The 15,887-nt window shown below is 46.5% G+C and overlaps 1 protein-coding gene across 6 annotated transcripts in view; it reads left to right on the top strand.

Moving 5' to 3' along the window:
* The window catches only part of smg1 (SMG1 nonsense mediated mRNA decay associated PI3K related kinase), a 104,697-nt gene extending 88,870 nt beyond the window's left edge, over positions 1-15,827 (top strand). For 5 of the 6 annotated variants that reach the window (XM_071391662.1, XM_071391653.1, XM_071391670.1 and 2 more), the window contains 8 exons: positions 227-379; positions 5,607-5,786; positions 6,835-7,062; positions 8,469-8,692; positions 8,784-8,884; positions 9,383-9,559; positions 12,702-12,808; positions 13,943-15,827. In XM_071391662.1, the coding sequence (XP_071247763.1) occupies positions 227-379; positions 5,607-5,786; positions 6,835-7,062; positions 8,469-8,692; positions 8,784-8,884; positions 9,383-9,559; positions 12,702-12,808; positions 13,943-14,020 (1,248 nt within the window). In that variant the 3' untranslated portion in view covers positions 14,021-15,827. Of the gene's footprint in view, positions 1-226; positions 380-5,306; positions 5,407-5,606; positions 5,787-6,834; positions 7,063-8,468; positions 8,693-8,783; positions 8,885-9,382; positions 9,560-12,701; positions 12,809-13,942 lie in introns of those variants that run through there. The other variant, XM_071391677.1, reaches the window with a different exon arrangement.
* Positions 15,828-15,887: the final 60 nt, after the last annotated feature.

Below are 15,887 nucleotides of genomic sequence, written 5' to 3'. Positions count from 1 at the left end.
ACCACTAGGCTACCTGCCGTCCCTACACTCTAACCACTAGGCTACCTGCCGTCCCTACACTCTAACCACTAGGCTACCTGCTGACCAATCTGTCAACCTTGATAGCTAGACCATTACTCTTAGCTACTCCTGTAAATAAAATGCTCTCTTTCTCTCTCTGGTCCGAGTCCTTTAATGACTGTGTAGCTGTGTTTTTTTAATTGGATCTGTCCTCTCCCCCCTGCAGGAGAAGCTGGCATCACTAGAGGGCAGTATAGAGCAGCGACTGAAGTGGGCCGGAGGGGCCAACCCTGCCCTGGCCCCGGTGCTCCAGGACTTTGATCTGACCATCGCAGAGCGCCGCGCCCTAGTGGCCCGGGAGAGCCAGCGTACCAGCCAGGTACACCACCCACGCCGCGCTGCTCACCTTCTGTGTTTGTCTCCACCTTTTTCTGGGTTTTACGTCTCCACCTTTTCTGGGTTTTACGTCTCCACCTTTTCTGGGTTTTACGTCTCCACCTTTTCTGGGTTTTACGTCTCCACCTTTTCTGGGTTTTACGTCTCCACCTTTTCTGGGTTTTACGTCTCCACCTTTTCTGGGTTTTACGTCTCCAATGGCATCCTATTCCCTGTATAGTCAGGGTTTTCTGGAAGAACATGGAGAAAAACTGCCAGCCAGGGAATTCCAGGCTGTGGGGGTCCCTGGGAGGGGCGTGCCCCCCCCTGAATTTTTTTTGCATACCGAGCTCTATTTTGGTGGCCTTGTACCGTAATTGCTGGACTATTAAGCGCACCTGAATATAAGCCGTACCCACTGAATTTTTTACAAATATGTATTTTGTACATAAATAAACCGCACATGTCTATAAGCCGCAAGTGCCTACCGGTACATTGAAACAAATTAACTTTACACAGCCTTTAAACGAAACACGGCTTGTAACAAAAATAAATAGGCTTTTAAACGAAACACGGCTTGTAACAAAAATAAATAGGCTTTAACGAAACACGGCTTGTAACAAAAATAAATAGCAGTAAACAGTAGCCTACCAAGAAAGTCAAACTTCATTGCGGTGGCGATTGTTATGGCTTTCAGTCGGATCTGCACAGTTCCAACGTCTTATCATCGATTCATTAAGGCCAAGCTCCCGTGCAGCAGCTCTATTTCCTTTTCCAACAGCCATATCGATCGCCTTCAACGTGAAAGCTGCATCATATGCATTTCTCCGTGTCTTTGCCATGATGAGGGTGACAAAATGACTACCGTAATAAGAATGATGGCAAGTTTGAGCGCGCTCGATTTACGTCACATTATGTGACGGTGCTCAGTTTTTTGGCGGCATGAATCTTGTGAAAAAAAGAAAAAAAAACATAAATTAGCCGCGTCATTGTATAAACCGCGAGGTTCATAGCGTGGGAAAAAAGTAGCGGCTTATAATCCGGAAATTACGGTACATTCTAATGCCTTGATTTACTGAAAATGTATTATTTCAGTGTGTTAGTATCTTTGGATATTGTCTAGGCCTATAGGATCAGAACTGTTTTCTAAGTAAGAACTTTTTTTACCATTAAACCGGTCTTCTCCGAGATGAGTCATATTTACAGCTTTAGTGCAAGATATGAATTGCCAAAATGATGCATTTCATTGGCTTTGCTGCTGTGGACACTTAGAGTAAGGAAACCAATGTGCCTTTTTTCTAATTTGGGTGAACTATCCCTTTAACAGTTTGGCCTAACAATCATTCACTATGGGTGGGATTGTCAGGGGAGGTGGCAGGATGTTTGATTCACAGAGTTGGTAGAGTTTCAGACCTGTCAATCAATCCACTGTGGGTGGGACTTTGAGGGAAGGCGGTAGATTATTAATCTAGTCAGAAAAAATAGTCTACTCTTTCAATTTAGTTTATTGTGGAAAAAACGAAATCTTTCAATTTTAGGCAAAAACCTAAAAGATTGTGTTCTGTCAAGTAAACATGGATTCCCTATTGAGAAACAATATACGCTGACCAGAAATATAAAGGCAACATGTAAAGTGTTTCATGAGCTGAAGTAAAAGATCCCAGAAATGTTCCATACGCACAAAAAAGCTTATTTCTCTCAAATTTTGTGCACATATTAGTTTTACATCCCTGTTAGTGAGCGTTTATCCTTTGTCAAAATATTCCATCCACCTGACAGGTGTGGAATATCAAAAAGCCGATTTACACAGCATGATCATTTCACAGGTGCACCTTGTGCTGGGGACAATAAAAGGCTGTAGTTTTGTCACACAACACAATGCTACAGATGTCTCAAGTTTTGAGGGTGCGTGCAATTGGCATACTGACTGCAGGAATGTTGCCAGATAATTTAATGTTAATTTCTCTACCATAAGCTGCCTCAACGTTGTTCTAAAGATTTTGGCAGTATGTCCAACCGGCCTCAACCGCAGACCATGTGTATGGTGTCGTGTGGACAAGTGGTTTGCTGATGTCAACGTTGTGAACAGAGTGGGTTATGGTATGGACATGCATTAAGCTACAGACAATGAACACACATGCAATTTGAATGCACAGAGATACCGTGATGAGATCCTGAGACCCATTGTCGTGCCATTCATCTGCCGCCATCATCTCATGTTTCATTACGATAATGCACAGCCCCATGTCGCAAGGATCTGTACACAATTCCTGCAAGCTGAAAATGCTCTTCCATGGCCTGCATACTCACCAGACATGTCACCCATTGAGCATGTTTGGGATGCTCTGAATCAACGTGTTTGACAGTGTGTTCCAATTCCTGCCAATATCCAACAGCATACAGCCATTGAAGAGTAGTGGGACAACATTCCACAGGCCACAATCAACAGCCTGATCAACTCTATGTGAAGGAGATGTGTCGCCCTGCATGAGCTAAATGGTCACACCAGATACTGACTGGTTTTCTGATCCACGCCCCTACCTTTTTTTTGTTTTGAAGGTATCTGTGACCAAACGATGCATATCTGTATTCCCAGTCATGTGAAATTCCTAGATTAGGACCTCATTAATTTATTTCAATTGACTGATTTCCTTATATGAACTGTAACGCACGAAAACATTTTGAAATTGTTGCATGTTGCGTTTATATTTTTGTTCAGTATAGAATTGCAGGGGGAAAAACATTTAAAATGCAAAAATAATTCAGGGGGAGGACCCACCAGACCCCCTGCAATATCGTGCACTCCCACTTTTAAACAAAGTCAGGAGGCCATGAATAGACCTACAGGTATGATTGAAGAATGAAGCAGGTGTTAAACGGGGGCTTTGCTTCACAGAAAGCAGCAGTTGATTACTCCGTTGTCAACACTTTAAATCAAATCAGTAGACCAATATCCTTAATATGACCATATAAGTATCATGACATTAGCTTTTATAACCTTCAATCTGTTTATTTTTTTTAATCATATTTTGGACCAGAATAAGGCTCTACTAACTATTGTTCCTGCAGTGAGGACTCAACATCTTCATCGAATGTTTTCATAATTTATCTGAAGAGAATTGCTAAAAATCAGTAGTAGCCTACCAGAATGCACATTAGGGAGTACATGAACAGCTCTCTCACCGATTCGGTTCACATAAAACATCCGTTCAAATAGAGCTGTTTGTTTTGAACAACCCATCACAAGTCTACACTGACGAGTCACTTTAGTGGTCACTGACGAGTCACTTTAGCGGTCACTGACGAGTCACTTTAGTGGTCACTGGCGAGTCACTTTAGTGGTCACTGGCGAGTCACTTTAGCGGTCACTGGCGAGTCACTTTAGCGGTCACTGGCGAGTCTCGACATGGGCTTCGAATCCTAGTTAAATACAAACCAGATATTTTGGTTTACGTGTCCCGACGCGATACCATGAACATATAACCACGTTGTATGATTAATGAATAGGAAAGAGATTTATAGGAATTATTCAGTCAGACACCTTTTTATAAACTAGTCAACACTTGCTGTTTTGGTCCTCAATCAAAGCACAATACAAAGCCTATTACCCAACACCCTGGTTGTATACTCTTATGAAACACACAAGGAAATGAGTGAATGTGCCACGATTTAAACAAGGCCTGTGTGTCCATGTATGCTGATGATTCAGCCAATATACATGTCAACCACCACATCTAATGAAGTCACTGAAACCCTTAACAAGGAGTTGCAGTCTGTTTTAGGAATAGGTGACCAGTAATAAACTGGTCCTGAACCAAGAGCTTTATGTGTGGTACAAATCATTCCCTGAGCTGGAAGGAATGTCGTTTTAAAAAAACATGGATGAAGCAACACCTCACAGTGCCTCTCCCCTATTTGACCTAGATATTTGTTGTGTATGTATTGATATGTAGGGTTATGTATCATTTTAAAACGTGTTTTGTGCTTGAGCTGTTCTTGTCTATGTCATGTGTTGTGTGGACCCCAGGAAGAGCAGCTGCTGCTTTCACAACCGCACATGGGGATCCTAATGAAATGCCGTAAAACAATAAGTGGATTTCAACTCTTCGTTACCACGTAAACGGGACGTGTAAATTCATTCACACCAGACAATGAAGACTCATCATGCTTTCTCCCTCCGTCGTGAAAAGACATCTGAGCGCAGCCAACCACAGTCTACAAAAATAACACCGGGACCGAGAGGCGGGACAGAGAACAGACTGACAAAACAACAGTGTTTCCCTGCCATCGCTCTGTGACTGACAGGCGACTGTCCGATCAACACTAGAAGATGCATATATCGGTCATTCTAGCGGGAGAAAGCTAAACGGACATTTCTGACTAGCGAATTTAAACTTTTAAATAAAAGAAGCCTAGTTAATTTATGAAGTGGAAAAAGTAGCCGGTTTACAATGAGTGTTATTTAGCCGACAGACGGCGCTTATGGATAACACTTATATAGTTCACATCTTTTGACCAGGGCCCTGTTACAGATAGTAACTGTGTGTTCTTCAAGCCTGGCTCTGGAGAGCTAGTTAAATAAATATATATCTCAACTTTATTATTCCCACTACCAGTTCACGTTCCTCAACTTTATTATTCCCACTACCAGTTCACGTTCCTCAACTTTATTATTCCCAGTACCAGGTGACATTCCTCAACTTTATTATTCCCACTACCAGTTCACGTTCCTCAACTTTATTATTCCCACTACCAGTTCACGTTCCTCAACTTTATTATTCCCAGTACCAGGTGACATTCCTCAACTTTATTATTCCCACTACCAGTTCACGTTCCTCAACTTTATTATTCCCACTACCAGTTAACGTTCCTCAACTTTATTATTCCCACTACCAGTTCACGTTCCTCAACTTTATTATTCCCAGTACCAGGTGACGTTCCTGTGCAGTACCATACTGAACTGTATTATTCCTGTTCCCAGGTGACGTTCCTGTGCAGTACCATACTGAACTGTATTATTCCTGTTCCCAGGTGACGTTCCTGTGCAGTACCATACTGAACTGTATTCTTCCTGTTCCCAGGTGACGTTCCTGTGCAGTACCATACTGAACTGTATTCTTCCTGTTCCCAGGTGACGTTCCTGTGCAGTACCATACTGAACTGTATTCTTCCTGTTCCCAGGTGACGTTCCTGTGCAGTACCATACTGAACTGTATTCTTCCTGTTCCCAGGTGACGTTCCTGTGCAGTACCATACTGAACTTTGAGGGTGTGCGGATGCGGACCCCTGAGGCCCTGAGTATGGACTCTGCTCTGTTTGAGCTGCTGAAGAGGTGCCAGCAGACCTGCTCCTACGCTGCCCAGTTCAACACCTCCGTCTCCTCCATAGAGCTACAGCTGCTGCACAGACTGGTGAGTACTGACCCCTAGTTACAGCGGTGAGTACTGACCCCTAGCTACAGCTCCACAGACTGGTGAGTACTGACCCCTAGCTACAGCTCCACAGACTGGTGAGTACTGACCCCTAGCTACAGCTCCACAGACTGGTGAGTACTGACCCCTAGCTACAGCTCCACAGACTGGTGAGTACTGACCCCTAGCTACAGCTCCACAGACTGGTGAGTACTGACCCCTAGCTACAGCTCCACAGACTGGTGAGTACTGACCCCTAGCTACAGCTCCACAGACTGGTGAGTACTGACCCCTAGCTACAGCTCCACAGACTGGTGAGTACTGACCCCTAGCTACAGCTCCACAGACTGGTGAGTACTTAGGTGTTAATTGGACACAAATTGAAAGGAAATGCCAGAAACCAGCAGACACTCTGCTCTCCGACACTGGGTTTTCACTCCAAGCCTAGTCTAGCACACCTGATTTCAACTATTTCAGCTGGTTGATATGCTGAATCGGCTTAGTTACAACTGGGGTTAGAGAAATCCTACAGGAGGGTATCTCCAGGGACAGGGCTGATATAGGGGTACCAAATCCTACAGGAGGGTATCTCTCCAGGGACAGGGCTGATATAGGGGTACCAAATCCTACAGGAGGGTATCTCTCCAGGGGTGGGGCTGATATAGGGGTACCAAAACCTACAGGAGGGTATCTCTCCAGGAACAGTGTTGGGCAGGGCTGATATCGGGGTACCAAATCCTACAGGAGGGTATCTCTCCAGGGACAGGGCTGATATAGGGGTACCAAATCCTACAGGAGGGTATCTCTCCAGGGACAGGGCTGATATAGGGGTACCAAATCCTACAGGAGGGTATCTCTCCAGGGACAGGGCTGTTATAGGGGTACCAAATCCTACAGGAGGGTTCTCTCCAGGGACAGGGCATCTCTCCAGGGACAGGGCTGTTATAGGGGTACCAAATCCTACAGGAGGGTATCTCTCCAGGAACAGGGCTGATATAGGGGTACCTTTTGGGACGTTCCTTACTCTCCCATCTCTCCTCAAACTCAGAGCCCGGCGTTGGAGCTGCCCATCGGCAGCCCTGATTGGCTAGCTTGTGCCCAGAAGCAGCTGGGTCAGGAGCTGGCTACCCAGGGGTCTGTGCAAGAGGAGCGCGAGCAGCAGCTGGATGTCGCCACGGAATCACTGCAGCTATTGGTGGACAGCATCAAGGGCATCCTGTCCAATCACAACCGCCAGCTGGCTGACGTCAAACACCTTCTGAGGGCCATGGCCAAGGTACGGGACACACACACACACACACACAGAGAGATACACACACACACACAGAGAGATGGATACACACACACACACACCACCTGCTGCGGGCCATGGCTAAGGTACGGGCAGTGGCACACACACAGGGAGATGGATGTACAGATACATGATACTCTCAGCAATCCACTACGCAACTTTCACAGTGATTTATTTGTTAGAAACGCCTTCCTAACTGACCTGACCTCCGCCCACTCTGTTTGTCCCTGTGTGGCCCCCATACCGTAGCATAGATGTCTTTAATCAGGCTGTTCACTATAAGAAAAAAATGGTCGCTGTCCCGGTCTGCTTAAGGGGTGGCTCTTCCACATACACCAATGCGATAACAGCTGGGTCTGGTCTACTTAGTTCATTGACTGTAGAGGAACCAGGTAACAGCTGAGTATGGTCTACTTAGTTCATTGACTGTATAATATGAACCAGGTAACAGCTGGGTCTGGTCTACTTAGTTCATTGACTGTATAATATGAACCAGGTAACAGCTGGGTCTGGTCTACTTAGTTCATTGACTGTAGAGGAACCAGGTAACAGCTGGGTCTGGTCTACTTAGTTCATTGACTGTAGAGGAACCAGATAACAGCTGGGTCTGGTCTACTTAGTTCATTGACTGTATAATATGAACCAGGTAACAGCTGGGTCTGGTCTACTTAGTTTATTGACTGTATAATATGAACCAGGTAACAGCTGGGTCTGGTCTACTTAGTTCATTGACTGTATAATATGAACCAGATAACAGCTGGGTCTGGTCTACTTAGTTCATTGACTGTATAATATGAACCAGATAACAGCTGGGTCTGGTCTACTTAGTTCATTGACTGTATAATATGAACCAGATAACAGCTGGGTCTGGTCTACTTAGTTCATTGACTGTATAATATGAACCAGATAACAGCTGGGTCTGGTCTACTTAGTTCATTGACTGTATAATATGAACCAGGTAACAGCTGGGTCTGGTCTACTTAGTTCATTGACTGTATAATATGAACCAGGTAACAGCTGGGTCTGGTCTACTTAGTTCATTGACTGTAGAGGAACCAGATAACAGCTGTGTCTGGTCTACTTAGTACATTGACTGTATAATATGAACCAGACAACAGCTGGGTCTGGTCTACTTAGTTCATTGACTGTATAATATGAACCAGATAACAGCTGGGTCTGGTCTACTTAGTTCATTGACTGTAGAGGAACCAGATAACAGCTGGGTCTGGTCTACTTAGTTCATTGACTGTATAATATGAACCAGGTAACAGCTGGGTCTGGTCTACTTAGTTCATTGACTGTATAATATGAACCAGGTAACAGCTGGGTCTGGTCTACTTAGTTCATTGACTGTAGAGGAACCAGTGAAATGTCTCTTCTGTCTCCCGTAGGACGAGGAGAACGCGCTGGCGGAGGGGGAGGAAGTGACCTACGAGGGCAGCGTGCGCCAGTTTCTTTTGGAGTACAAGGCGTGGCAGGACAACGTGCAGATCGTGCTGTTCACTGTCGTCCAGGCAACGGGCCAGCCCCGAGGGGGAGGAGCCAGTCAGGAGGGGGTGGAGCTACTGCAGGAGATACCTGCTACCCTGAAGGAGCTACACACACAGAGCACCAGGTACACACACACACACACACACCCTGAATGAGCTACAAACACCCCTACCCGTACTGACAGTGGCCACCCCGTCCCTCCTCTCTGTCTTCAGTGTGTATAACGGCCTGGTTGGCTTTGCATCTCCGTTGGTGACAGAGAGGGGTGGAAACTGTTCCAGCCCCACCTCTACAGCTCAGACCAGCTTCGCTGCAGGTAACTACACCTCCCTCATTGTGTGCTACCCTGGCTGAGGGCACCCTATTCCCAATGTGGTGCACTACTATGGGCCCTAGGTTAAAAGTATGGCACTACATAGGGAATAGGGGGGCCCTTTGTTTAATGTGATAACCTGTGTTAAATACCAGAATGATTAAAAATGGCATATCGCTTCAGAGCTCACAGGCTATGATTACTTTCTCTCCCGTTCTCTTCACGATCTTTCTCTCCTTCCTGCTCTTTCCTTTCCTCTCTCCCCTTTCTCTCCCCTTCTCTCTCTCTCTCCCCTTCTCTCTCTCTCTCTCTCTCCCCTTCTCTCTCACTCTCTCCCCTTCTCTCTCTCTCCTTTCTCTCTCACACTCACACTCTCTCACACTCACACTCTCTCACACTCACACTCTCTCACACTCACACTCTCACACTCTCTCACTCACTGACTCACTCACTCACACTCACACTCTTTCCCCTTCTCTCTTTTTCCCCTTCTCTCCCCAGCGGTGAGGTGCAGCGGTGTGAAGACTCAGACGGACTCAATGTCCCAGAATTCACGCAAGCTCCTCCCCCGTAACCTTGGCACCCCGGCGGACACCCCCCCCAGCGCTCAGACGATGACCAGCAAGGGTCTGAATCCCAGCCCCAAACGGGCTGTACGTGACCCCAAGACGGGACGAGGTACGACCCCTAACCATCCATCTAACCCCTGACCTCCAATTAAATTAGTCTATAATTAGAAGAAGCAGCAGTACTGCTGCCCAAATGGCCCCCTATTCCATATAGACTGATGCCCAACTGTCCCAAATGGCCCCCTATTCCATATAGACTGCTACCCTAACGGTCCCAATTGGGACCCTATTCCATATAGACTGCTACCCTAGCTGTCCCAAATGGGACCCTATTCCATATAGACTGCTGCCCAACTGTCCCAATTGGGACCCTATTCCATATAGACTGCTACCCTAGCTGTCCCAAATGGGACCCTATTCCATATAGACTGCTGCCCAACTGTCCCAAATGGGACCCTATTCCATATAGACTGCTACCCTAGCTGTCCCAAATGGGACCCTATTCCATATAGACTGCTACCCTAGCTGTCCCAAATGGCCCATGTTGACTCCAATGCTTCCCACAGTGGTGTCCAGTTGGCTGGATGTCCTTTGGGTGCTGGACCATTCTTGATATACACAGAAACTGTGGAGCGTGAAAAACCCAGCAGTGTTGCATTTCTTGGCACAAACCGGTGCGCCTGGCACCTACTACCCTACCCCGTTCAAAGTCACTTCAATCTTTTGTCTTGCCCATTCACTCTCTGAATGGCACACATACAGTCGTGGCCAAAAGTTTTGAGAATGACACATATTAATTTCCACAAAGTTTGCTGCTTCAGTGTCTTTAGATATTTTTGTCAATTACATGAAGTTGATATACACGAGTCAATATTTGCAGTGTTGACCCTTTTTCAAGACCTCTGCAATCCGCCCTGGCATGCTGTCAATTAACTTCTGGTCCACATCCTGACTGATGGCAGCACATTCTTGCATAATCAATGCTTGGAGTTTGTTAGAATTTGAGTTTTTGTTTGTCCACCTGCCTCTAGAGGATTGACCACAAGTTCTCAATGGGATTAAGGTCTGGGGAGTTTCCTGGCCATGGACCCAAAATATCAATGTTTTGTTCCCCGAGCCACTTAGTTATCACTTTTGCCTTATGGCAAGGTGCTCCATCATGCTGGAAAAGGCATTGTTCGTCACCAAACTGTTCCTGGATGGTTGGGAGAAGTTGCTCTCGGAGGATGTGTTGGTACCATTCTTTATTCATGGCTGTGTTAGTACCATTCTTTATTCATGGCTGTGTTAGTACCATTCTTTATTCATGGCTGTGTTAGGCAAAATTGTGAGTGAGCCCACTCCCTTGGCTTAGAAGCAACCCCACACATGAATGGTCTCAGAATGCTTTACTGTTGATATGACACAGGACCGATGGCAGCGCTCACCTTGTCTTCTCCGGACAAGGTTTTTTCCGGATGCCCCAAACAATCAGAAAGGGGATTCATCAGAGAAAATGACTTTACCCCAGTCCTCAGCAGTCCAATCCCTGTACCTTTTGCAAAATATCTGTCTGTCCCTGATGTTTTTCCTGGAGAGAAGTGGCTTCTTTGCTGCCCTTCTTGACCACCAGGACATCCTACAAAAGTCTTGGCCTCATTGTGTGTGCAGATGCACTCACACTTGCCTGCTGCCATTCCTGAGCAAGCTCTGTAATGGTGGTGCCCCGATCCCGCAACTGAATCAACTTTAGGAGACGGTCCTGGCACTTGCTGGACTTCCTTGGGCGCCCTGAAGCCTTCTTCACAACAATTGAACCGCTCTCCTTGAAGTTCTTGATGATGTGATAAATGGTTGATTAAGGTGCAATCTTACTGGCAGCAATATCCTTGCCTGTGAAGCCCTTTTTGTTCAAAGCAATGATGACAGCACGTGTTTCCTTGCAGATAACCATGGTTGACAGAGGAGGAACAACGATTCCAAGCACCACCCTCCTTTTGAAGCTTCCAGTCTGTTATTCAAACTCAATCAGCATGGCAGAGTGATCTTCAGCCTTGTCCTCATCAACACTCACACCTGTGTTAACGAGAGAATCACTGACATGATGTCAGCTGGTCCTTTTGTGGCAGGGCTGAAATGCAGTGGAAATGTTTTTTGGGGATTCAGTTCATTTGCATGGCAAAGAGGGACTTTGCAATTAATTGCAATTCATCTGATCATTCTTCATAATATTCTGGAGTATATGCAAATTGCCATCATACAAACTGAGGCAGCAAACTTTGTGAAAATTTATATTTGTGTCATTCTCAACTTTTGGCCACGACTGTACACAATCCATGTCTCAAGGCTTAAAAATCCTTATTTAACCTGTCTCTCCCCTTCATCTATACTGATTGAAGTGGATTTAACAAGTGACATCAATGTGTGTATTTTTTTTATTTGATTTAACTAAGCAAGTCCATTAAGAATAAATTCTTATTTACAATGACGGCCTACACCAGCCATACACCAATTGTGCACCACCCTATGGGACTTCCAATCACGGCCGGTTGTGATACTGCCTGGATTCAAACCAGGGTGTCTGTAGTGACACCTCAAGCACTGAGATGCAGTGCCTTAGATCGCTGCGCCACTCGGGAAATAAAATATAAAAAGTAACACAATAAGAATAACAATAACGAGGTTATGTTTAGGGGGTGCCGGTACAGAGTCAGTTTGTGGGGGTACAGGTTAGAGGTAATTTGTACATGTAGGTAGGGGTGACGTGACTATGCATAGATAATAAACAGCGAGTAGCAGCAGTGTACAAGACAGAGGGGGGGGTCAATGTAAATAGTCTGGTGGCCATTTGATTAATTGTTCAGCAGTCTTATGGCTTGGGGGTAGAAGCTGTTAAGGAGCCTTTTGGTCCTAGACTTGGTGCTCCGATACCGCTTGCCATGCGGTAGCAGAGAGAACAGTCTATGACTTGGGTAACTGGAGTCTCTGACAATTTTTTGGGGCCTTCCTAGGACACTGCCTATTATAAAGGTCCTGGATGGCAGGAAGCTTGGCCCCAGTGATGTACTGGGCCGTACATACTACCCCCTGTAGCGACCTTACGGTCAGATGCCGAGCAGTTGCCATACCAGGTGGTGATGCAACCGGTCAGGATGCTCTCAACGGTGCAGCTGTAGAACTTTTTGGGGATCTGGCGACCCATGCCAAATCTGATGTGGTGGTTGACTCTGACGTTGTGTGTGTGTGTGTGTGTGTGTGTGTGTGTGCTGCAGCTGTCCAGGAGAGGAACTCGTACGCGGTGAGCGTGTGGAAGAGGGTGAAAGCCAAGCTGGAGGGGAGAGACGTGGACCCCAACAGGAGGATGAGTGTCACTGAGCAGGTAACTACACACTGAGCAGGCAGCTACACGCTGCTTTACACACTGAGCAGGCAGCTACACGCTGCTTTACACACTGAGCAGGTAACTACACACTGAGCAGGTAGCTACACACTGCTTTACACACTGAGCAGGTAACTACACACTGAGCAGGCAGCTACACGCTGCTTTACACACTGAGCAGGCAGCTACACGCTGCTTTACACACTGAGCAGGCAGCTACACGCTGCTTTACACACTGAGCAGGCAGCTACACGCTGCTTTACACACTGAACAGCCAGCTACATGCTGCTTTATCAACTGAACAGCCAGCTACACGCTGCTTTATCAACTGAACAGCCAGCTACACGCTGCTTTATCAACTGAACAGCCAGCTACACGCTGCTTTATCAACTGAGCAGCCAGCTACACGCTGCTTTATCAACTGAGCAGCCAGCTACACGCTGCTTTATCAACTGAGCAGCCAGCTACACGCTGCTTTATACACTGAGCAGCCAGCTACACGCTGCTTTATACACTGAGCAGCCAGCTACACGCTGCGTTATACACTGAGCAGCCAGCTACACGCTGCTTTATCAACTGAGCAGCCAGCTACACGCTGCTTTATCAACTGAGCAGCCAGCTACACGCTGCTTTATCAACTGAGCAGCCAGCTACACGCTGCTTTATCAACTGAGCAGCCAGCTACACGCTGCTTTATCAACTGAGCAGCCAGCTACACGCTGCTTTATCAACTGAACAGGCAGCTACACGCTGCTTTATACACTGAACAGCCAGCTACACGCTGCTTTATACACTGAACAGCCAGCTACACGCTGCTTTATACACTGAACAGCCAGCTACACGCTGCTTTATCCACTGAACAGCCAGCTACACGCTGCTTTATCCACTGAACAGCCAGCTACACGCTGCTTTATCCACTGAACAGGCAGCTACACGCTGCTTTATCAACTGCTACACACTTTGTTGACTACACTTTCCTCCTCCTTTGCCTTATCCCGGTCTCTCTCTCTCCTCCTGCTCTCCCTCTCCTCCTCCTCCTCTCTCCCCTACCTGTCTCCTCCTCTCTCCCCTACCTGTCTCCTCCTCTCTCCCCTACCTGTCTCCCCACCTCCCCTCTTTCCCTCTCCTCTCCAGGTGGACTGTGTGATAAAGGAGGCCACCAATGTGGACAACCTGTCCCAGCTGTACGAGGGCTGGACAGCCTGGGTGTGAATGGTGTCTCCCTGTGGTGCATCTCTTTGGTTCCAGCACACAACAGAGCCTCGCAGAGGGAGGGTCAGCCATCCAACCCAACCTCCAGACCAGACACCCGGATACGTACATACCCTGTTACCCACCTGCCTTGTTCTGGCAGGGTTAGGGTTAGGTGTGTCTGTCTGGGCCTGGGGGTGAAGGAAGGAGAGGAGGAGCCACTGGAGCAGCAGCACCCAACCGTGCCACACGCTGATGGGGAAGGAGGGGGAGAGGGGGGGGGTCAAGATACTCCCCCCACCCCGATATAACCTCCTAGGGGTCCACCATGGAACCCCTACTCCCTTCCGTAGCAGCACTAGAGCTGTCTGTCTGCCTGGCTGATTGGCTGGCTAAACCCAGTCCCACCCAACCTGCCACCTGGCAATAGACCAAGCTAACACAACCAGCTAAAGGGTCACTCTGCAGTCTGTCTGCAGCCAGATATGACCACTCTGCCTGTCTGTACGGGTGGGGGGGTCTGTCTGGGACAGGAAGGGGAGCAGAGGAATTGGTAGGGAAGGTATGGTGATAAGGCCCTCCCCCTCTACCCTATGTTTTGAATAACCTTTACCCTCCCCTAATGAAAACCAACACCACCACCCTCCTTCACTGTTACCACCGATGACAACCCCCCTTTAACAGCTGAGCTGGTTTACCCAGCAATGCCGTTGGGTTTGGACCTCATACAAAGGGGCAGGAGAAAGGGGAGGCTTTGCCAGGTGTGGTCTGCAGAGCTGATTGGCTGCGCCTGTTTTTAAACCAATCTCCTCCCTGATGGTACAGTGATTCTGATTGGCCAGTGACTGAGCTGCGACTGGGCAGGTGTGGAGTGGGGGGGGGGGGAAGGGAAGAATCTGTTGGCTCAATGGACTCCATCCAAAGCCTGAGAGGGGAAATGATTTCAGGAGATATAATAGTGTAATCAGACTCTGTCTTTTTTCTTTTTTTTCTTCTCTAAAACATTAATTGTAAAACTGAAGAAAAAAAATACTTATTTTACAAAGCTCTTTAGAAATTGAGTATCACACAAGTTTGACATTAAAAATGGATTATCAAGTGGAGATGGGGGTATTTGGGGAGAAAATTCAGTCGTGTTTTGGGGAGAAGATTCAGTCGTGTGGCGCTTTCTTTTTATTGATATGTTTCGGCACTGCGTAACGATGTGCCTCAAGTTAACTAATCCTATTGTCTGAAGTTACCTTTTTGTTGTTTTGAGGGGAGTTAAGATTTCGGGATTGACTGAGAAAGGATGACAAAGTGGGCAAAGTTCTAGCTAGTTACTATCTGAACCTTGGTCTAAGTCCCAAACAGCACCATATCCCCTATACAGTGCAATACTTTTGACAAGAGACATATATGGGTCAAAGGTCATGCCCTAAATAGGGAATAGGGTGCCATTTGGAATGCAAGTCTTGACCGGAGAGGAATCCATGTATAATCCTTTTTCTTCAATGTGAATCTTTATTCATATCTGTTGTATTTTGTATGCTTCTCTCCTCCCTATCCCTTGTTTATAAAATAGAAAAGCTTTAGACTAGACTGATTCCTTTTTTTGACTTGCTGCCTTGCCTGTGAGTAGTAGTAGTAGTAGTAGCCTTCCTTCCTAATATGGGATGTATACTCCCCTTGTGTTTTACTTATCCTTACTAACTGACCCTCTAGTTTTACCTTTTTAGTGGGAGAAATAAGTGGAATAGTGGATGTTTTTTGGTGGTCGTGCAAAACTGCTATTTCTTAAAGGTTTTATTGGATTTAAGTTTGAAATAAAATTGCAATTCAAAATGGTCGTCTGTTTCCGTCTCTGCGTATGTTCTGCAAATACAAAACACAGTTAATAAATGGGTGT

The sequence above is a fragment of the Salvelinus alpinus genome, chromosome 1 (genome assembly GCF_045679555.1).
Source record: "Salvelinus alpinus chromosome 1, SLU_Salpinus.1, whole genome shotgun sequence".
NCBI lineage: Eukaryota > Metazoa > Chordata > Actinopteri > Salmoniformes > Salmonidae > Salvelinus > Salvelinus alpinus.
This window is presented reverse-complemented; position numbering and strand designations above follow the sequence as displayed.